At 34.5% G+C, this 24,803-nt stretch overlaps 1 protein-coding gene and 1 long non-coding RNA gene across 2 annotated transcripts; both read left to right on the forward strand.

The window, feature by feature from the left end:
• The first annotated feature begins 19,102 nt into the window (after window positions 1–19,102).
• Window positions 19,103–22,343, forward strand: LOC132171767 (putative disease resistance protein RGA3). The gene is made up of 2 exons (XM_059583168.1): window positions 19,103–22,139; window positions 22,210–22,343. Exons 1-2 carry the CDS (start codon window positions 19,103–19,105, stop codon window positions 22,341–22,343), a joined length of 3,171 nt encoding a protein of 1,056 aa, XP_059439151.1.
• Window positions 22,344–22,349: 6 nt separating this feature from the next.
• LOC132178524 (uncharacterized) lies at window positions 22,350–24,183 on the forward strand. Its single transcript, XR_009439832.1, has 5 exons — window positions 22,350–22,613; window positions 22,727–22,839; window positions 22,960–23,049; window positions 23,560–23,643; window positions 23,779–24,183. It is a non-coding gene; the product is annotated as an uncharacterized LOC132178524 (long non-coding RNA).
• The last annotated feature ends 620 nt before the right edge of the window (window positions 24,184–24,803 follow it).

Below are 24,803 nucleotides of genomic sequence, written 5' to 3' on the forward strand. Positions count from 1 at the left end.
CGTCTCTGCAAATTTTGTAGATCTTTGCAATTTGCTGTTTGTTGTTTGCTACGAGTGAACACCTATAAATTCAAGTATTCTAACGTTCTCTATAGATTGTAAACGCATGCCATGAACCGCAAAACTATCAGATTTGAATTTAATTAATTAAAGTAAAAGACGAATTACATACCATTCACCTTAGAATTGCCACTTCTTGAGCAAACGAAACGCATCCTCTAAAGCATCATTCAAATGCTCGGATCTAATAAATTTATCTATCTCTAAAAATGAGAAGAAGGAAGAATAGCTATTTCTCGGGGGATATACATGTTTCAGAGACGAAAAAAAAAAAAAAAAATTCCCATGTTCTTTAACTCTCCTCTCTGCTTTTCTATCCACACCTTCGACCTCCAGAACTTGTACAGTAGAATCCCCTGCCTCCCGCGCCATCTCATTGATGGTTTTATATAATAGTTTGATTTATTTGTAGGATAGGACAACCCGTTAACTCTAATGGTGAAGTGATAGATAGACTTATTTTAAATAACTGTATTATGGAAAAGTGAAAACCCAATAACTAAATTCAAATTAAATGAAAACTTAGAAGTTAAATATGATTATTTTTCAAAATTTTACAATGAATATACCTCAAAATTTATATAGCAAAGATTTTTGTTTTTGTTTTTGTTTTGTTTTTTTTTTTTTTCGTTTTTTTGTTTTTTGTTTTTTGTTTTTTTTTTTCTAATTGCATAAAAAAAGGGTTAGAGGGTGAAAAAACGCTTAACGATTGCAAAACCCCAATTTATGCGGAATTAACAAATATTAATCAATATGCAAACAATTCAAGCATAAAAAATATGTAAAGCAATAAAGCAATCATACACAAATATTTTAATGACGAAGAGAAAACCTTTTAGAAAACGATCTAAAAGTAAAACCTTTTTGGGGCTACAAAACTCAGGAAATCACTATCAAAAGGTTATCCAGAGATTACAGACACTAAGAACATTTACAACTCTTTGCAAGACCTTGACTCTATAAGATCGACAAACTTACAACTTGTCTTTTTACTCACAATCTTCTTCAACGTGATTCTCCTTTATCAAACCCTTCCGATAGACTTCAATTAAGCACAATGAAACTAACAATAATCCTCTAAGAGGAATAATAAGGCTCACAAATATTTTCTTTCTTAGCACAGCCTCTCATGAAACCTGGGGTAGAATTTCGTACATCTCTCTTTATAAAGATGTATATATACCCCTGACAAAACCATAGACCTGACACTTAAAATCACGTTTTTGGGTGTAAAACTTACGGGGTGTTCGGATAGGTTAATGGGCTGTTCGGACAGGGCATTGAGGAGCAGAAACTGAGTTTTTGGAACTGCTGTCTGGATAGGGTCTGCAGAGAGTGAAAATCGCATTTTGAAACTTATGTCAGGCCTTGATCAATAGCTCCGATCGATGAGCGTTTGTGGTCCAATTGAGCTGAAACTTTGCAGGCATGTTCATGACATGTGAATCCTCATTGTGAACGGTAGAGATTGGATTTTGAGCATTCTATACCAATGTTGGAGCTCGTGGACAGCAGCCTCTGTATTTTGGAACCAAATTAAGCCAACAAGATACTAACAAACTCTCCCTTTGGCAATTCGGTGACAAAACCAATTAGCTGATACATTCCATCATCTCCCCCTTTTTGTTACAGAATGACAAAAGGTCTTCGTATTTCCTGAAACACTCACAAAATACATCAAGGCATATGTGGAACATGAATATAAAAATAAAACTCATGATCACAGATAACAGAACATGCATGAAGTAATGCAAGATCATGAAGAAATATCAGCAAAAACTCTCCCTCAATGTGTGACTCAATATCAACAAGGGAAAAAATATTTCAAACAGGAGTATTCATAAGAAGAGTATATCCAATAAATGATCAAAAATTGCAGATTAGGAGAAACTCTTGTTGAATGTGCCAAAAAAAAAAAAAAATCCAAAGCATGCAAGAGTATCAAAAGATGAATAAACAAAATCATTGTTGTAACTCATGTCATGACATTATGTACCATCACTATTTATGCTATATGTATTGTGTGTGATAAGCCACAGTCAAGAGTCAAGCAATGGATAAACATATATTGACAAAGAAGGTACATTAAAACTTTTAAACCATATGAAAGAAATTCATATCTTGTTAGGTTAAGGTTAAAAGTCAAACCTTACTAGGGCCTAGTCACCCTCATCCAATATTCTCCCCCTTAGTCTTATCACAAGGTTCAAAACTATATCTGGAATTTTAATTATGGATGAGCTAAGCACAAAAAATTGACACAGTGAAAATTCTATTTTTTTTTTAATATTTTGGCATTTTGCACATTTCACTTTAGATTTTCTCTTTGAGAACGTGTCTTTCATAAAAATTAAAGTACAAGACATAAGGGTTTGAACTAGAATTTATAGGTTCTAGGTTCAACCAGCATTTGCTCAATCTTAACCTACAAAAAAATTCATCCTATGCATATGATTTGTCCAACACAACAAATTTGCTATTGATTGACATTCCTTCTTGAAGCTTAAGTGCATAGAGTTAGCATAAATGAAATGTACCACAATAACACTTACTTGAATGGATCAATGACAGTTCATTATAAAGATAATCAACTCAAGTATGATAGGTGTATTCCATAGGTACATAAATTAAGAGGATTTCCAATTAAGCAATTAAAACATATATCCATCTTAAAATTTCAAACATCTTTGCAACACCAATTCCTTTCTAAAAAATTTATTAACACAAATAAACCACAAAGAAGGGTAGCAAAGAAAAACAACATGTTTGAATTGAGATTACAACAGGCAATACATGAATATTCTTTAGCATTAAACTTTCATCACATCTTATAAGTTCCACTACAAAATAATGATTTGGTTTAATAAATACTTTTAAGTCTTCACAAGACATTACACATTCATAAACACTTGATTAGCAAATATACAAAAATCTTGGTAGTTCGCACTCAACATCTCATCTATAAGCCTTTCAAAGAGTAGAACGTATGAATTTCTTGAAAAGTCCTTTATGAATATGCCTCATAACAAAAATGTCAAAACAAACATGTCTACACTCTTCACACAAAAAGTGTAACAAAAAAAAAAAAAGAAAAAGAAATTGCAATGTATAAACTAGAAAGCAAAAACAAAAAACTGCAAAGCAAAGAAAAACAACATGCTCTAGGATTCAAAAATAAACAAAACAACCAATTCTAGGCATGTTATTGACTCACCTAAATTAAGGTGAGATCACTATCACTCCCCCTCAATGGGTGAAGGGTATCATCCTTCCTAACCCACTCTTGTACAATCTTAGGATCAGATTTATGACACATATGAGGTCTCAATTTAAAACAATTTGGTCAAATATGACCAACTTTGCTACAATGATGAGAGGTGGGAACAAACCTTTGAGAATGTTGTCTTTTATGAGTAGGGGTATATTTAGACTTTGATTTAGGTAAGCACGACTCTATATCACATTTTTCTTTCTTAGGGGCAGTCGGGTTTTTCCAAAGTCTTTGGGATTTAAACTGAAAACAGTTTGATCTGATGTGACCAATAATCCCACAATGGTGGCATATAGGAACAAACTTAACTAGAGTTTGTTTCTTAGAAGAAGTCTTGGATTTTGGCTTCATACAATTATTCAAACACGAAGTTTTGCCCTTATCCAAACTGACTATATTAGCTAGGGGTGCAAAGGCGGTTACGGTTAGCGGTTAGTGGCAATAACCGCTAACCGTAACCGCCCTAGCGGTTAGTAAATTTCACTAACCGCAACCGCTAACCGCCTAACGGTTAGCGGTTAGCGGTTAGTGGCCGGTTAGCGGTTAGTGAAATAGATAACCGCCCGCTAACCGCTTTTTTTAAATTGGGCTTTTTTTTTTGCTTATTTTTTTGGGCTTTTTTTTATCCTCATTTTTTTTTTCTTGTATTTTTAATATCTTCTTGAGCCCAATTGCTATAAATATTTGAATTGTCATTGGATCATATGATTAAGTTTTGATCTTATAAACTTACAAACAAAAATATTTCAATTGTAGTTATAAGTAACACATTGTTTAATCCAATGTCAATTACTTAATTTGATATTATATGAATCACATTGTCATTGTCATTGTACATGAATAATTGATTAAGTATTGGAATTGTAATTGGATCATATAGTTAAATATTTATCTTATACATTTATATTATTCAATATGCATATAATATAACTATAAGCAATTATATATATATATATATATATATATATATATAAAATTCAAAATTGTTCAAAATTGTTAATTTTCTTTTTTTTTTTCTTTCAAAAAATGGTTAAATTTCTTTTTCTAAAAAATGTTCAAAAAATACATTAATACTTCAATTGTGATTATAAGTAACACATTGTTGAATCTAATGTCAATTACTTAATTTGATATTATATAATCATATAGTCTCATTAAATTATATCATATGATTCATATGATTAATTATTTAAATTCTTATCATATTTACTTATAATCTTTTTTCTTTGAATTGAACTTAATATCTAATGGTAAATGGTAATGTTCAAACTCCTAAATCCTAAATTCCTAAAGTATCTAATAATGCTTTAATTAAATTGTAGACTTGTAGTTATAAGTAACATATTGTTTAATTCAATTGAATCAATTGTGATTATCATTGTACATGAATCATATGATTAACTTGTAGACTTATGACTTATGAGTTATGTCATATTATATATGTATTATTTATTATTATATAATCATATGATTTAATGATCAAGTCATCATGTGATATAATCATATCAATTATAGTGATAATATATAAATTACTAAAATTATAATGATAATACATTAATACTTAAATTATGTTTATAAGTAACACATTGGTCATTGTTTAATCCAATGTCAATTACTTAATTTGATATTATACGAATCATATCATCATTGTACATTAATAATATGATTCACTTGAAGTCTTGAATAAAGTATTTGAATTGTCATTGAATCATATGATTAACTATTGATATTATACATTTATATTATTCATATACATATGTAGACTTATATAGACTTATAGGTTTATAACATACATTGGAAATAAGTCTCTAGATATTTAATTGTTGTATTAGTATGAATTAGTATACTTATGAGTTATGTCATATTATATATGTATAATTTGTTATTATATAATCAAATGATTTAATAATCAATCTCATGTGATATAATCATATAAATTATAGTGATAATATATTAATACTCAAATTGTGATTTAATTATTTTTTAAAAAAAATTGTGATTTAATGATCAAGTGATTATATGATATAATCATATAAATTATAGTGATAATATATTAATACTCAAATTGTGATTTAATTATTTTAAAAAAAAATTGTGATTTAATGATCAAGTGATTATGTTATATGTATAAATATTTTTATAATTATAATTATAAAAATATATTATATAAAAAGGTTAGCGGTTAGCGGTTACGGTTAGTAGACCCAATAACCGCTAACCGCTAACCGCTAGGCGGTTATGGCGGTTAGGCGGTTAGCGGTTAATGCGGTTAGACGGTTAGGCGGTTAGGCGGTTGGCGGTTATAGCGGTTAGCGGTTAGCGGGCGGTTAAAAACCGCCCGCCTTTGCACCCCTAATATTAGCCTTGACTTCTTTAACATTCACAGGCTTGACAAACAAGGTCTTTCTTTCAAATTTAGAAGCATGTGAAGTAGAGCTACCAACATTATCAACAATCATACTATGCTTATTATCAACACAGAAAAAGCTATTCTGATTATCACTAGAGGATTTTTGTGAGAGTCCTTTAAAAACTTTCAAATCATTCTTAAGTGATATATTCTTTTCAACTAGCATAGACATCTTAGAATTCAAAGAATCAATCAAGGGATGTGATTCAAACAATTTGAATATCAAGGATTCTTTTTCCCGTTCTACAGTTTTAAAATTTTTACAAATCTTTTTGTATTTGTAAGACAGTTGACTATACTCATCAAATATAATCTTGTACACATTGTTAAGATCATCAAAACTAAAAGAGTCAGACTGAGATGTATTCATAGTTAAAAGGAGTCAAGGATCTCACTTAGGAATTTAAGCCAAACAAAGTGAACCCGCTCTGATACTAATTGAAAAATGCTTAACGACTCCAAAACCCCAATTTATGCGGAATTAATAGATATTAATCAATATGCAAACAATTCAAGCACCAAAAATAAGTAAAGCAATACAGCAATCAAACACAAATATTTTGGTGATGAAGAGGAAACCTTTTAGAAAACGATCTAAAAGTAAAACCTCTCCGGGGCAGCCAAACCCATGAAATCACTATCAAAAGATTATCCAGAAATTACAGACACTAGGAACACTTACAACCCTTTGCAAGACCTTGGCTTTGTAAGATCGACAAGCCTACAACTCGCCTCCTTACTCACAATCTTCTTCAATGTGATTCTCCTTTACCGAATCCTTCCGATAGACTTTTCAATTAAGCACCATGAAACTAACAATAATCCTTTAAGAGGAAGAATTAGGCTCACAAAGATTTTCTTTCTAAGCACATCCTCTCACAAAATTTGGGGTAGAATTTCATACATCTCTCTCTATAAAGATGTATATATACCCCCGACAAAACCCTAGACCTAGCACACTTAAAATCATATTTTTGGGCATAAAACTTACGGGGTGTCCGGATAGGTTAATGGGCTGTCCGGACAGGGCCTTGCGGAGCAGAAACTGAGTTTATTGAACTGCTGTCCCAACAGGGGGAAGGCATGTCCAGACAGGGCCTGTAGAGAGTGAAAATCGCATTCTAAAACTTCTGTCGGGCCTTGATCAATAGCTCTGATCGATGGCGTTTGTGGTCTGATTGTGCTGAAACTTTGCAGGTATGTTCATGACACATGAATCCTCATTGTGAATGGTGGAGATTGGATTCTAAGCATTCTCTACTAGTGTTTGAGCCCGTGGACAACAACCTCTGTATTTTGGAACCGAATTAAGCCAACAAGATACTAACAGAGGAAATGGAGCAAATATTATTAGTCTTAGATTGTTATTCATAAGAGAAAGAAAATACACCCCCTTAGCTATCAGTGTTGGCGTCTTGTTTTATCAGTGTTGTTATTTCTTGTAAGTGATAATATGATTCATCTCATTTTGAGTCAAGTCTTTATTAGTGCTTGTTATACGTGTTGTCTAACATATGCAGTGTCCCTTGTGGAACAATTTTCATTCTTTATATTTATAGGCAGTCTTGCAATTTTCATTTGAATTGCAATTTGCAAAGCAGAATTTGAGGCGACTAGTAAAATGAGTTGGCAGTAAGAGAAATCGTAGTTGGCATTTAAAATGCTTGGCATACTTCAAGCATTAGCTTTAAAGCAATGCTTGGGTATTTGCACTTGTGTGTGTTACAATGGGCGCTAGCTAGTAGTGCTTTTATGGCACGTTGATGACGCATTTGGCACGAAGCATCAGAGCTCGAAGCCTTGAAGTGATAGGACCATATGACCATTCAATTTAGGACGATAATTATTTAATCTAACAGTCTCGAAATTATGTGACTGTTGGTGAACAAACGTGAATACTTGCTATTTTAACACTATTAAAAGACAATTTTCAATTCTTTTGTTTCATTTCAAACACCTTCTATGCTTAAAATTTGAGTCTCTGTCTCTTGCTAAAATAAAAAATCTGAATGTTTGGGTTTAGCTTTGTTTGTGCAAAATGCAACTAAACTACAAAAGATTTATGGACTCTATTGTATCTTGAAGAAATATTTGCAGTAACCCTTTGCATATCAATTATGGTGGGGGCAAATAATTTCTTAAAGAAACCGACATTGTAACTCACTTTAGGAGTAATTTTTATTTCTTGCTTTCTATTATTTTTATAACAACTTAATTAGGTGGCTTTTAAAGTTATTGGATTAAAGATTCATTCTAAATTCAATGGTAGTTTTTAAAGCTAGAAAGTGTGAAAATGAATGTGAAAAAAGTGAGAGTGTATGTATTCACAACAATCTCCATGATAAGTGCCAAATGTTGCATATTCAAGCCCCTTTATTTGCATATGTTAATTCCTTAGCGTTGTTATTTCTTTGATTTTGTTTTGTTTTTGTGTTTTTAGGTTATAAATAAAGATGCAATTAATTTCATTGATTTTGGGCTTAAAAGCACACTTTGAGATGATTAAGCTTGGCCAATCATAATAGAGGACCTATATGTTGTGGTTAAGTTCAATCAAATAAAGAAAATGATTAATTCGGAATTTCTCAAATTGGAGTCAAAATTAGATTGGATTCAAATTTGGATTCTGCATAAGTCTCGGTATTTTGGCCATAACTTTCAGCTAAAATATCCGATTGAGGTGATTCAAGCGGAATTGGAAAGCTAACTCAAGTTTCTACAAATCATTGTGAAATATCATTTTCCTAATTCGGAGCGCTGCAATGCCAAAATCGCCCTGCAAGATAGGAATGCAATTCTGGGCGAATCCAATTCCGATTTGGACTTAGGTTTTCTTTATCCTAATTGGACTTGGACTTAAATCTCCGAAATTTCTAGGATTACTAGGGCTTCTATGACTCTCTTAAGCCCTATAAATAGGCCTCTAAGCATGGAGAAAAAGGACACACCGCTTCCTAGAACTAGAAATCAGAAAATTGTCTTTGGAACTTAGAAGATCATGAGTGCCTAAACCCCTTCGTGGGGTGTTGATGTAACTCTATCCAAGCATAATGGTTTGATTGTATTTAATTTCTAAATTTTTCAATTTATGCATGTTGATTGTATAACTATGAGAATTGCTACCCTTTGATTCTGTTATTAATTATTAAATGCAATTGTTTTTAAATTCCAAAATCAATATTTATGAAATTCTTCTTTTGTCTTAGAAAGTATTTTACTTTTATTGAAATCAAATCATTTTTGTTTTCTGTGATTATGAAGATGATGGTTATACAATGGGTTTAATTGACATATGATCAATAGGATTTGATAGACCATGCCTAGGAAAGATTAATTGTCCTACACCCTAGTTTAGTGTAATTTAGGTAAACAGTCCGTGCCAACCGAAGATGGGTTACACTTATTCATTGATTGTATGTATCCTGTTAAACAATTTGATAATTTATACCTAGGGAAGACGGGTTGTACCGCATCTTAGTGGTTAGGTGGACGATCCGTGCCAACCAAAGATAGATTATGCTTATTCTTTAATAAGGTAATTTATTGTTTATTTATAACATGCATAGAATGAATTTATGGGATTAATAATGATTAGCCATTGTTGTGCGGATAGATGTGAAGTCAATACCCTACACTCTCTCTCTTATTTTAAATCTCTTTTATTTTCATACACTTTACTTTTAAAAAAAAATCAAATCAATTCTCTTTTTAATTAAGTTAATTTTAATCTTTCGAATTTTGATAGTAAAACCCTTACAGTCCTTGAGGTTCGACACCCTCTCTATAGCCGTATTCTACAAAGATTCGTCCTATTGTGAGTGGTTATTTTTATAATTGATATTTTTGGTCACAAAAATACCACATCAATTTTTGGCGCCGTTGTCGGGGACTGCTTAACGTTTTTATTGTCAAATTTTAAGGATTAATTTTAGCTTAATAATCTATTTTCCCGTTTTCCGTTGCTAACTTTAATTTTTTTTTTTTTTTTTTTTTTTTTTGTGTTTTATTTTTATTTTTATTTATTTATTTTTTAGAATTCTCAAACAAGTCTGTAGCTGCCCATCTTTGTGACTGCGATTGAGCGCAGCCCGCGTGCGATCGAACCCACGTACGCACTCCACTTTCTACTCTCGATCCTTCCACGCCTACGCTCGCACCCATCGACGGCAGTACACTCGAGCGTACCCTACCGTGTGATCGAGCGCATTAGTAGTAGTCGGCATCCAAATTTTCAGCGCACCTAAGGGCCGTTTGTGAGTTTTTATTTTTATTTTTTTGTTGTTATTTTATGTTAATTCTATTAGTTTAGTTCATGTGAGGAGGCATTCCAACACCCCATGGACCATGTTCATATTGCTATAGTCCTTATCAACATATTAGAGATTGTCCTATAGCAGGACAATTTTTTAATTATTCTTATGAGCATATGAACAGACCGTTCTTTAGACCGGGGAATGATCTTTATTCTGATCCCTATAACCCGGTTTGGAGCAACCAGTCTAATCTCTCGTGGCATGTTCAAGCTCTTGGAAATTATGCTTCATGATTTCATGAATTGCACCATCAAGCCGATCCGCAGTTCAATGATCAATCATATTCCTCTCAATATCAAGCAACTCCAATGCAGAAATACCAAACCGAACCACCTCCTTCGATGGGTTCTGACTGTCAAGAAAAAATGTCCGCTTCTCAGGAAATTTTTTTAGAAAAGATGTCGAAACTTGTGAGCGAGGTGAGTCAGGTTGTTTAGGAGATGGTGAACTCTCAATCCATTGCCAAGATAGAAGCTCACGAAGAGGAGCCATCACCCATCTATTGGCCTCCACAACAACAATACCAAGAGGAGTCACCTCCTCTCTCAGATGCTGACTTTCAAAATAAAGTGTTGAAAGCTATTAGCAAAATGAAGGAAGCTAATCAGATTATGGAGTCGCAACAGAAACTTTATACCCCTCAATTCTTCGCCAAGATAGACACCAAGATGGAAGCTCATGTTGAACAAATCATCAACCACCTCAATAGGATGGAAGAAGAAGAGTTTCAAAGTCAGCCGATGGCCAATCCTAATGGACACTACATGGAGGAAGAAAGTACTTCTTGTCATGAGCAAGTTATCACTACATTGAGGAGTGGAGAGGTGGTCGAAAACCACATGGAAGAAAGGAAGGAGGAGCAAATTGAGGTCCCACAGGATCTACATCGAGAAAAAAGCAAGGAAGCGAGCACTAAGGCTTCTTCACCATCATCTCCTATTTCCAAGATGCCATATGAGCCCCAAGCCCCTGTTCCAGGTAATCTGAAATCTTCATTTTTAGGGACAGATGACACTATCCCGGTCATTTTTTCTTATGACTTACCAAAAGGCCAGGAGGATAGTCTGTTAGGGCTGTTAGACAAGCAAAAAGAGACCATCAAGGTAGAAAAACTCCCCAAGTATTTTCCCCATTTTATTCCAATTCATGATTCCTTTTCGGATGAGAAATTGTTTGGGAATACTCAGAATGATTTACCTCGATATGCTGACATTTGGAATTACCCATTTGTGGGTAAAATTTATTCTCTTTGGTCCAAGAGAAGAAAAGATTGGTGCTTCAAATTTAAACTTAAGGGTCAGAGAATACTGTATGAATCAAGGATGTGGATTCCGTTGACTTAGCAGATTCCATATATTTTGACTAGATGAGTCAGTTTCATAAGATCGAGCGCAGACCCTGTGCGCTCGACTCCTCATTCCACCAGGGTACATGATCTCCATCCAGGTTTACTTTATCCATTGTTGTTTCCTTCCTTGATTATATTTTTACAACAATGTGTGCACTTGATTGGTATTTGGTTGGAGTATCACTTTGTTTTGCAGGGACAAGTGTGCTTCAATTCAAGTTTGGGGGTGTGCAATGAGCCATGGTATTTCAAACAGTTCGTCCATCTCCCGGGTAAATTCTTTCCATATTATACACACATTGGGGACAATGTGTAGTTTAAGTTTGGAGGTATGGGGGACACTTTACACACACTTTGTCCTAGTTTTATTTTATTTTTATTTGTGAAAAATCAAAAAGAAAAAAATATATGCATTTTCATGTTTGTCTTAAAATTTTGGTTGATCTTAAAAATTGTGATTTGATTTCATTGGTCAGCTTAAAATTTTAAACACATGATCTGATAATTGAGTTTTTCAGTTTGGTTACTTGCTTAGGACAGTTGAAAATTCACATGTTTGATCTAATCTTATACAAGCACATTAGCACATCATTTGTGTGGTATGATATGAAGTCTAATGTGTGTGTTTCTATGTCTTGGGTGAAACTGGATTATTTATTAGATTGATACTTTGGCATATACATATGTGATAAAAAAAAGAAAAAAGAAATCATTGATAAGCTTTTCACTAAGTAATTGGGCCTCTTGCCTCAAAGCATTGAGTGTTCACGTCAAAAGGTGAAATTTTTTGATTTGATTGATGTCATGGTTAGTTTCGTTTCGTACCCTTTTTGACTCGAGTTAGTAAGTCCTAGGGGTGTCTACACCTAAAGCCCTAAAACCATTTGGTTTGGAAGTCATTGACTTAACACTCGTTACATGGGTCAATTAGAAAGCTTAAGGGAACCAAACATTGCATAACCTGATAAAAAAAAAAAAAAAGAGACAAATATGCCATTGTTGTTCTTTCTAATAGAGATTTCAGTGAACTTTAAGATATGAGACATTGCACATTGGAAATACTTGAAAGCTTCATATTTATGTGTTAGTTCACCTTACATTGTTTTGAACTTGTGATAACTTATCATGTCTTTTGTAAGTAATTAAATTTTAAAATTCCAATTCATTGTGAAGATGGAGTTTATCTTTTTAAGTTTGCTAATGAATGAAAAATCATGGTTTTGAGTAATACCTTAAGTTTTAAATAACATGAACTCTTGCATGATGTTTGTGGGTAACATTTCTGGAAAACCCTCACGAGACTTCACTCGTCCTCTAGGGAATGCCTAGGGGTTTAAAAGGCTTGTTGCATACACTAAATGCAATCGTACATCCCACGAAAGATGGACTTATCTTTTTGTTTTTCAGTTTATTTTCTGTTTTGTATTGCTAAGGGACTAGCAATATGTAAGTTTGGGGGTGTGATAAGTGCCAAATATTACACATTCAAGCCCCTTAATTTGCATATGTTAATTCCTTAGCGTTGTTATTTGTTTGATTTTGTTTTGTTTTTGTGTTTTCAAGTTATAAATAAAGAGGCAATTAATTCCATTGATTTTGGGCTTAAAAGCACATTTTGAGATGATTACGCTTAGCCAATCATAACAGAAGACCTATATGTTGTGGTTAAGTTTAATCAAATAAAGAAAATGATTAATTTGAAATTTCTCAAATTGGAGTTAAAATCGGATTGGATTCAAATTTGGATTATGCATATGTCTCGGTATTTTGGCCATAACTTTCAGCTAAAATATCCGATTGAGGTGATTCTAGCGGTATTGGAAATATAACTAAAATTTCTACAAATCATTGTGAAATAGTATTTTCCTAATTCGGAGCACCGCAATGCCAAAATCGCCCCGAAAGATAGGAATGCAATTTTGGGTGAATCCTATTCCGATTTAGACTTAGGTTTTCTTTATTCTAATTGGACTTGGACTTAAATCTCCGAAATTTCTAGGATTACTAGGGCTTGTATGACTCTCCTAAGCCCTATAAATAGGCCTCCAAGCATTGAGAAAAAGAACACACCACTTCCTAGTGCTAGAAATCAAAAAATTGTCTTTGGAGCTTAGAAGATCATGAATGGCTAAACCCCTTCGTGGGGTGTTGATGTAACCCTATCCAAGCATAATGGTTTGATTGTATTTAATTTCGGATTTTTAATTTATGCATGTTGATTGCATAATTATAAGAATTGCTACCTTTTGATTATGTTCTTAATTATTAAATGAAATTGTTCTTAAATTCCAAAATCAATATTTGTGAAATTCTTATCTTGTCTTAGAAAGTATTTTACTTTTATTGAAATCAAATCATTATTGTTTTCTGTGATTATAAGGATGATGGTTATACAATGGGTTTAATTGATATATGATCAATAGGATTTGATAGGCCATGCCTAGGGAAGATGGGTTGTACTACACCTTAGTTTAGTGTAATTTAGGTTGACAGTCCGTGCCAACCGAAGATGGGTTACACTTATTCATTGATTTTATGTATCTTGTTAAAGAATTTGATAATTTATATCTAGGGAAGATGGGTAGTATCGCATCTTAGTGGTTAGGTGAACGATCTGTGCCAACCAAAGATAGATTATACTTATTTTTTAATAAGGTAATTTCTTGTTTATTTATAACATGCATAGAATGAATTTATGAGATTAATTATGATTAGCCATTGTTGTACGGATAGAGGTGAAATCAATACCCTACACTCTCTCTCTCTTATTTTAAATCTCTTTTATTGTCATGCACTTTACTTTTAAAGAAAATCAAATTAATTCTCTTTTTAATTAAGTTAATTTTAATCTTTCGAATTTTGATAATAAAACCCTTGCAGTTCTTGAGGTTCGACACCCTCTCTATAGCCGTATCCTACAAAGATTCGTCCTATTGCGAGTGATTATTTTTATAATTGATGTTTTTGGTCACAAAAATACCACAATCACTCCCCCTCACTTGTGAGTTGTGAGTTTCTTCACATTGACCAAACTCTCCCTCACTTGTGAGTCTCTTTACATTTCAAAGAGTGTTTCCGTACACCCATCCTAGGAAACTAACCATGGCTTTAATACCACTTGTTAGGAGATAAAGTAGTTATAAAGTTTTTACTCAGAGTACATTAATATACATAGTTGAACATAGCTCTCGCCCAAAAGCTTAAGCTAATGGGCTAAGGTTCACTTAGGTATATTAATTACTTTTTTCTTTTATATTTTCTTAATGTGAGACTCTACATTCACAAATGCACTTACAACATGTTACATTACTCGTGCTTTCCAATTTCGAAAATACACTTAATAAAATAAAAATTATTAAATAGCTTTGATACCATGTTAAAATAATGATAATGTGGGAATAATAGCGGAAGCAAGAGAGAGAATGAGCACAAAAAACTTACGGGTGATTCGGTGTTAGACACCTACATCCATCACTAGAAATACCCCTAAGGGCTACATTGTGCTCATTAACTTGATTTGTCTACAATACAAAGGTCCCTATTTATAGGATAATGTCTAAATACAAGTTTGGTAAACAAATCTCCTTGATTTGATTACAATCTCAATATATGATTACAATCAACCCATAAATAGAGAATATTTGATATCAGCATAATTATGGAAAATATTATATATTTTCCATATACTCTAACATCCCCCCTCAAACTCAAGGTGGAATATTCTTGAACCTTGAGTTTTAGATCCAAAATAATGATGATGGCGATGGCAGAGGCCGAGAACAAGCCGTAGATGGTGGCGACTGCCGGAGGAGATAGAGGCTAGCGGGCGGCCAGAGACGGCGGTAGGTGGTTGGTGAATGCAGATTCTAAAGGCCTGACAACAGGCCAAACTTCAAAATGGGCCGACAACGGGCTAGGACTAACAAGGAGTCAAACTTCAAAATGGGCTGACAACGGGCCATGGCTGACAACGAGCCAAACTTCGAAAGGGGCCGACAACGGGCCAAGGCTGACAATGAGCCAAACTTAAAAAAGGGCCGACAACGGGCCAGGGCTGACTATGAGCCAAAAACAAAAAGGGCCGACTTGGGCCAAAAATAGAAAGAAAATGAGCCCACTTGGGCGGTTCTGAAATCGGCATACCGAATCTGACCGGCGCGTGGGGCGCGTGATGTGGTCCACTTGGACTATTTCTTCTTCCTGTTGGCTGACGCCATCTCTTTTCTCCCTTTTCTTTTCTTTCTTTTCTCTTTCCTCACTCCACGCCACATGCAGCATTTTTTTTTTTTTTTTTTCGTACTATATAAGTTGGGATAAGGATCACCTTATTCCCGTAACCAAACAACTCCAGGTATAACAACTAAACTAAGATATCATATTCCTATACTAGAATAGGAATAGCTTTGCACTCAAGTAAGATAACTCACACCTGTAACCAAACATACTCCTTGAATTTCTTACCCAAATTTCCAGCAAACGCATCTCCTAGCCTCCTACCACGTACATCAGTCTCGTAGGACGCCAGAACACGCTGTTTGAAGTCGGAGGCATACGGAAACGCTGCTCGCGCCGGTGGTGGGCTTTGACAACCGGAGAAGGCACATGAACGGAGATGAAATCTGAGGGAGACGAAGACGGTGGAGAAGTTGACGCCGAAGAGGATGACTATGGTCTATTGTGGAGAGAGATGGAACGAAACCATTGAAAAGGCTAGGGCTGCTCCCGGAGTGGCTGGTTGCGGTGGCTAGATTTGCCCGAAGACGGAAGCTGGAGGAACAAGATCGGCAAGCCACTCAACACAGTGACTGGCCGGTGAATGATGATGGTGGGCTGGAGCGTGTTGGGGTAGAAGCGCACGCAAGAGAGACCTAGTCATTGTGCCCGTCCCGTTCCTGAATGGTGTGTGTAGACATGGGAAGCAGCCGTGTGTGCTGCAAATCTGTTTTTTTTTTTTTTTTTGGAAATAGACAATAAATTGAAGAAAAAATATATAATTCACAGGACCATTAGATAGACTAGCATAAGCCAATAGCTCTGATACCATGTTGAAATAATAAATATGAGAGAATATAAGCGGAAGCAATATAGAAAATAAACACAAAGAACTTACGGGTGGTTCGGTGTTAGACACCTACGTCTACCACACGGAATACTCCTACATTGTGCTCATTAACTTGATTTGTCTACAATATAAATGTCCCTATTTATAGGGTAATGTCTAAATACAAGTTTGGTAATCAAATCCCCTTGATTTGATTACAATCTCAATATATGATTACAATCAACCCATAAATAGAAAATATTTGATATGAGCATAATTATGGAATATACGAAAAATATTATATATTTTCCATATATTCTAACAAAAATAACAACTCAAAAAAAAAAAAAAAAAAAAAACTAGCCTTGAGTAACTCAAGTTCTTATTCTGTGAAATCTCGGTTACAAAGGGCTTAAAGCAAGGCCGTAAAGCAGTCTGCCATGAAAGAAACTCAGTATGTGATGCTTGTCAACGTGGTAAAAATTATTCGAATTCTGACTCAAAGATCATCTAGCTAGTCATTTCCCCCAGAGAGTTGGTTGGATGGGCTAGCTAAAGGATTTTGTAAGCCCACTGTTTTGTAAACGTCCAGAGTTGGAAGCAAAGCTTTTATTGCATAAAATATGTGCAGATAACCATACATTAAAATGTAGCATATATATCACATGCCCATTTGCTACTTTATGTTTTTGCGATAACCCAGAAGTGTAGTACTACACAAATTATGTATAGAAGAAACTTTGGAGGATAAACACATGCAAGGAGAAGAATTCAAGTTTGGATTTTGATATATATATATACTATTTATTCATATACATGTTCATGTACTTAATCTAATCTATTATCTTTACTCTTGTAGATGCATTAATTTATTGTTATATCTATCTCATTTGTTGTCTCTTATTTATCTGTCATATAAATTTGTGGGACAGAAAAGATTGTACCTCCAACTTTGCCATCAAAAAGACCATGATCAGTGGTAAAGATTGGCAAAACGGGCTAGCATGTCGAATTTAGGTTGACTTGCTCGAGCCTCCAATCCGTTATTGCTATTGTGTCTGATATAAATTTGTTCATTTCCTACAGGCTGGTATCCTTGCTAGCTGTTGGTAGAGGCAACAAAGTTATTCAACCAGTAATTGGAAGTGATGGTAAAATATTTCTAGCTTTCTAATTCTATACCTTATATTTTATGCTTCTAATACCCGATTAGATTACGTGACTTACTTTTTACCCAAGACTCGAGAGACCTGCAGTTATCACAAAAATACCACTAGCTACACTCAGCATTTTAGTTATTCTACTCTCACTATTTCATTACAAATATTTTTTAACTATTTTCGAAAAAGATAAAGAATCAAATTGATTTTTTTTATTAAATTAATTTAATATTGTTGAGCTAAATTGCTCAACAAATTTGCTAGTCACAGTACGCAGTAACTAGCCAATTTTTAAGCCAAAGTAACTTAGGCGGATGAAAAAAAAATTTTGTGTTTTTTTTAGTAATTTTTGTTATAATTAAAGCTAATAAAAATAACTCTTTTGTTATTTTGGCTATCCCAATATAACACCTACTGTACGTTATTAATAACCGAATGATGAAATACTTTTTCTTCCTATACCAAAACCAAGGGTATGTTTGTTAAACCTTTTTTTCCATAGACACCGTAGTTAAAGTGAATTGATGTGGAACAAAAAAAAAAAAAAAACAAAAGAGTCAAAATTTTTAGTACAAAAAAGTGAAAAAGTGGTATAAAAAAATGAAAAAGTTTTGTTTTGTAGTAATTTTTTTAAAAATAATAGTAAAAAGTAAATAATGTGATATAAAAAGTGAATAATGTGAAATAAAAACTAAAACTGTGAAAATGTTTCACGTTGGGATTTTTTTAGAAAAAAAAAGAAAAGCAATTAGTATTAAGGCCCAGGATCCTCTCACCCTACTCTATTGGATTCTGATGATATGGACACCTCATACTAGTATGACTCCATCTCCACTCTGCCTAGCCCCCCTCTTAACCAATCAACTTGCCATTTCTTCAAAGCAGCTCGCAAGGGCAAGCAGGTCTCATCTGTTGCTCTACCTTCCCACAGCACATTCTCTGATTCAGGGGACAATGAAATGTCACCCAAGCTATCATGAAAATTCTATCTTGGAACTGCAAGGGGCTTTCTAGGCCTGCTGCAGTTTGTTCCTTGTGGATGTTAACAACGGAGGATAGGACGGTGGAAGGTATGCACCACTTGTAATATGATTAACAAGGTTTCCCAGGATTAACAATCGAGGATTGGACGGTGGAATTAAATTTGTTATTTGTTTTCATAGCTGTTATTTGTTTGCATCAAATCTGGCAGAGATAGTGGAGATCTCGCACCCCTCTCAACGAAAATAATAAAATATCATGGATTTGCCTTTCCAATAGTTTAAACGACGGTCCAAAATTGTTCTTATCGTTATAGGCCTAATAAAAATCAATTAATTATGCGTAATATGTGGCCTATCTCATCTACGGCATAAAAAAAAAAAAAAAAAAAAAAACTGTTTAACATATCTTATTTCTGGTTTTACCTCCCCTGTCGATATCTTGTCAAACCATTTCTTCATTCTACCCTTCAGCTGCTTCTTCAAGAGTTTGAGCATTCTTTCACTCACCATCAGGAAATGGCGGAACTGCTTCTCTCCGTTGTTGCCGAGCGAATCATTGGGACTTTGGGCTCACTGGCTGCCAAAGAGATCGGACTGCTATGGGGTGTCAAAGATGAGCTTCAAAGCCTCACCAACACCGTTTCAACAATCAAAGATGTGCTTCTGGATGCGGAGGACAAACAGGCTGATGGAGACCGTGCTGTCACACGTTGGCTTGAAAGGCTAGAAGATGCCATGTACGATGCTGATGACTTGTTAGATGAGGTTTCAACTGAAGCTCTACGAAGAGATATAATGACCCGTGATAAGAAGGCCAAAAAGGTACGCATTTTTTTTTCCGAATCAAACCAGTTTGCCTTTCGTCATAAAATGGCCCACAAGATTAAGGGCATGAGACTGAGGTTAGCTGCCATCGACATCGAGAGGCAGAGATTCAACTTGGAGGTGCGCCCTATAGAGACACAAGTTGGGAACAGGGTGAGGGATAACACTCATTCTTTTGTACTTGCGGAAGAAGTTATTGGGCGAGAGGATGATAAGAATGCAGTTGTACACCGTCTGATGAACTCCAACGTTGAAGAGAATGTTTCAATCCTTCCGATTGTTGGCATTGGTGGATTAGGAAAAACCACATTCGCTCAACTCATTTTTAACGATGACAAAATCCAAAAGCATTTTGAGCTTAGAATGTGGGTGTGTGTGTCTGATACCTTTGATGTTAAAAATATTGTTGAAAAAATCTTAGAATCTGCAACAAAGAAGAAACCAGAAACCGTTGAAATGGATACATTGATAGGTTATCTTAAAAAAGAAATCGATGGTAAGAAATACTTTCTCGTGTTGGATGATGTGTGGAATGAGGATGATGAAAAATGGTGTCGCTTGAAAAAAGTGCTGATGGGTGGTACAAGAGGCAGTAGAATATTGGTGACTACCCGCAATGAAATCGTTGCAAGGACCATCCGCCAGGAAAGCGTTGCAAGGATTATTGGGACAGTTGAATCATATTCCTTAAGGGGTTTAGACGAAGAAGCGTCATGGTCTTTATTTAAGCAGAAGGCATTTAAGAATGGACAAGAGCTGGAGAATTCGAGCATCGTAGCACTTGGGAGGGAGATCCTACAAAAGTGTTTAGGTGTCCCTCTAGCCATAAGGACAATCGGAAGTTTACTAGGCTCCAAAAATCCTGAAACAGAGTGGTTGTCTTTTAAGAATAATGAACTCTCAAAAATATATCCAAAAGAAAATGGCATCTTACCAACTTTGAAGCTAAGTTATAATCATCTTCCTTCACATTTGAAGCACTGCTTTGCATATTGTAGTTTGTTTCCAAAGGATTACGAGATTGAAAAATCAACTCTGATTAAACTTTGGATAGCGCAAGGGTTTGTCAAGTCATGTGATGATCAAGAAGCTAAAATGGAAGATGTTGGTAATGAATATTTTATGGATTTACTTTTGAGATCATTCTTTCAGGAAGCTAAGATGGATGAGTTTGGTAACGTAATTGAATGCAAAATGCATGACCTCATGCATGATCTTGCCATATCAGTGGCAGGAACGTTGATCACCACATTAGATGATAAGAAGAGAAACATTGGTGAGAAAACTCGTCATGTATCAGTTGCTTACAATATAAATATTTCACGTGGAGTTTCAACATTATTGTGTAAAGCAAGTAGGATGCGAACATTTCTTTGCTTTGGACAATACTTTGAGGATAATATTGATTGTGATGCAACTTTTTCAAGTTCCAAGTTCTTACGCGTGTTGGATTTGAAAAAGTTTTATGATTTTAGTCTTGAGCAGCCTCTTGATAGGTTTCAAAATTTAAGGTTTATCAGGAAGTTGAAGCATTTAAGATATCTCGATCTTTCTGAAAACAGAAATCTGGAGAAGTTGCCTGATTCTATAACCAGTTTGCAAAATTTGCAAACACTAAGACTCTCCTATTGTTTGTCACTAAAAGAATTGCCGAGAGATATTAAAAAATTAGTCAACCTTAGGCATCTTGAGATAGATGGATGTGGTTTAACGTATATGCCACTTGGATTGGGGCAACTAACTAATCTTCAGACATTATCCACATTTTTTGTCTATTCGGATTCTCTTTCCAGACATAGTGGTAACAGTGGTTTACAAGAACTAAAGGGATTAAATAAGCTGAGAGGAGAGCTAAAGATTGTAAATCTAGGACATGAGAAAGGTGTTGCATCAGAATGTAAGGCTGCAAGTCTAAATAAGAAACAACATCTTCATACTTTGCGTATACGGTGGAGTGCTAAAGGACGTGTCAATGATTCAGATGTTGCTGAGGATGAAGCGTCATTGAAAGGCTTCCAACCACACCCAAATTTGAAAAATCTATTCTTAAAATGCTATCGTGGTTCAAAGCTTCCGAGTTGGATTTTGTTACTCAAAAATCTTGTTATATTTCAATTAACTAGGTGTAATAGATGCCAATATCTGCCACCATTGAGTCAACTGCCTTCCCTCAAGAAGCTTTCTCTTATAGAATTGGAGGCTATTGAGTACATATCAGACGACGGTGATAGCAATGAGTTCTATTCTTCTTCAATGGCACCAACACCATTTTTCCCATCCCTCAAGTATATCCGGCTCTCTAAATGCCCTAATCTCAAGGGGTGGAGGAGGAGGAGGGATTCTGCTGTGGAGGTAATTAGTGATAGTGATAATTCCGTTGAAATAACGGAGCATCGTTTACTCCCTTCTTTTCCTCGTCTTTCAGAATTAAAAGCCAGGAATTGCCCTATGTTGACTTCCATGCCAATGTTTCCACATCTTGAAGAAGAGTTGTTCCTTTACAAAGCTAGCTCAAAGCCACTGCAACAGACAATGATGATGAATATGGCAGCACCGCAAAGCCCAACGTCAACAGCAACATACTCCTCTTCATTCACACCTCTTTCAAAATTGAAGAATATAAAATTGACTTTCATTCCCGATCTAGAAACTTTGTCACTGCAAAATCTCACTTCTCTTGAGTCTTTGACGATATCTGATTGCCATAGATTAAAGTCTCTCTCCCTAGGTATACAACATCTCATTTCCCTTCAAGACCTTTATCTTGGGGATTGTCCTAATCTTGAGCTAGCCAACAGTGAGGATGGGATGCAATGGCAAGGCCTCCTCTCCCTTTGCTTCTCAAGTCTTCCAAAATTGGCGTCTCTCCCCTCGGGGCTGCAACATGCTACCACTCTACAGAAGCTCAAGATTTCAAATTGTGAAAGCTTGACGGCTATACCAGAGTGGATCCACAACTGCGAATCACTTCAAGTGCTTGAAATTTGTGGATGCTCCAGATTGGCATCACTCCCCGAAGGAATGCGTAGGCTAACGTCTTTGCAGAAGCTAACAATTGTAGATTGTCCCATCCTATTGCAAAGATGCAAGAGACACACAGGTGAGGATTGGCCCAAGATCGCTCACATTCCAGAGTTAGACTTACAGTATCCACCTCAGCAAGAAGAAAATTTGATCACCCATGTACTTTCGACTGATTCAGGTATATTACTCTTCATTTTATTTGAATGCTTTATAGAAATTAAAGTGCCCACCTTCTACACCTTCGTTTTCTTTATTTTTATCTCTCAATATTTCTTGGTCGTTAATTTTCAGATGCAGAAGCGGTATAACAAATTGAAGCATAGGCGAAACAGGGGATTGGAAGGTTGTTAAAAAAATATAGGGCACTGCATACGTGATTCTTCACATTTTAGGAGAAATAGTTGGTAAATTATTATTTTTATTTCATTTCTTCACTTCTATGGATACATAGTTTTGTGGAAACAGAGTTGATGAGGTGATGAATTCTTGGTGCTTTACTGCTTTATTTCTCATTGTTTTAACAGAGTGAAAACTAGCACTTGATGAACTCGAGCAAATATTTTACGGAAGATCCAATCTGTAAACAACACTCGGAGAACAGCCTTGCTGCACTGGTATTCATTTTGGTTCAATTATTTGTTACATAATTGAAGATCCACATGTCACTTTATCTACAAATATTCAATTAAAATATTTGGCTCTTGAATAATTCCATTCTAAATATCAATGCCTATTTTTGGTTAATTAGCTTAGTTTTTTATTTGCATTATAATTTTTGAGCTATTGTTTCTTTTATTCTCTTGAGTTTCTGAATTTTAGAGGGAAATGCATATGAAAGCAGAATGGGGTACGAGAATTATGGGGGATTTGTGCAATGATTGTATTAATAAGTTGCTTCTGTTATGTACTTCTTAATATGAAATTTGAAATTTTTGGGCATTTTCTTTTATCAAAAAGTCCATTTAAGATTATCTTAGTTAGAGGCTAAAATACTCCACGAGAAGATTTCAGAGAAGGCATGCAATTGAGCTCTGAAGGATATCCTATATTTCTGTTCTCATTTTTACCTTACATCGTGCTGTTAATTGAGTTGTTGCATGGCACTTTGGCTTTGAATGGTTTAGGTTTCTCATGAGAATTCAGGGGCTTCTTGAATCAAAACAGAGTGATGTCATTTTCTTGGGAGGGTCAAATTTGGCAATTGAATGGTAAGAATTAACTTGTCGCATGCATATCATTAATTGGTTTGGAAAGGACTCAATGAAAAAATTTGAGAAGCACTGATTTGGTTAACTTACCAAAATAGTGTGTAGAGTTCTGATTTATAACTGAAACTTCTACAGAGTACTCAAAGAGGAAATGCCATGTACAAAAGCAGCCTAAATCAAGGAATGAACCATAAATCAAGGAGAACGTAGCTAGTTCTTGGATATGATTCCTTGTGAAGCATAGGTTCACGTTTAAATATTGTGAATCAATATTGTGTTAATTTTTCTCAATATGCTTGTAAAACAAATTCTCAATTATTTTCATCTTATGCTTTTCCAACTGCAATAATTTTAATAATGAACAACTACTAGACATGTGAATTGATCATTTCAGCAAGTTTGTGAAGTTCTTATTTTCATTAGCTTTCCCTTTTGTGTGAAATCCAAACATGGAAGAGAATGAATTGGTGATAAAGGCCTTTAATTAGTTCATGTAATAAGAACATGAGTTGTTGATATTAGACTGATTAATTAGCTGTTTTTGCAGGAAAATATGTGATTACTCAATTGAGATGGCTCTTAAGACTAAAACGTTTAAAGGTGGCATTTGGTAAGGGCTTTAACAACATAATCATGCTATTGCATTCATCTTTGAAGTGATTCGCTAAATTAAACACAGGGTACAGCCCACATACCCTCCTCAAACTATCACCCAATTGACAATGTATTCCCCAAACTTTTAATTGTGACAATTTCCTCCCCAAACTACCAAAACATTGTCAATGTCCCCCCCAAGGCTAGTAAAAATATAAAAATGCCCCTATGTATTTTTCAATAAGACAAAAATACCCCTATAAATTCAAAAAAATAAATAAAGAAATAATTTTTGATTTTTTTTTTTTTAAAAAAAAATATATATATATATATATAAACGAAAATTTTTAATTTTTTTTTTTACAAACGAATTTTTTTTAAAACAATTTTTTCTCTAAACAAAAAGAAACATTTAAAAAAAAAAAATGTTTTAGAAACGAAATCTTTTATTTTCTTAAACGAAAATTGTTAGTTTTTTTTTTTTAAACAGAAAATTTTATTTTAAAAAGTTATTAGAAAATATTTTTTTATAACAACAAAAAAAACAGAATTTTTTAAAAAAATTT

This window comes from Corylus avellana, chromosome ca1 (genome assembly GCF_901000735.1).
Source record: "Corylus avellana chromosome ca1, CavTom2PMs-1.0".
Taxonomy (NCBI): domain Eukaryota; kingdom Viridiplantae; phylum Streptophyta; class Magnoliopsida; order Fagales; family Betulaceae; genus Corylus; species Corylus avellana.

Excerpts from the sequence above, each read along its gene's own strand:
- LOC132171767 (XM_059583168.1), top strand. The coding sequence starts at position 19,103 with ATGGCGGAACTGCTTCTCTCCGTTGTTGCCGAGCGAATCATTGGGACT. Across the intron at positions 22,140-22,209 it reads ATTAAAGTCTCTCTCCCTAG|TGAGGATGGGATGCAATGGC; the intron begins GTATACAACATC and ends GCTAGCCAACAG.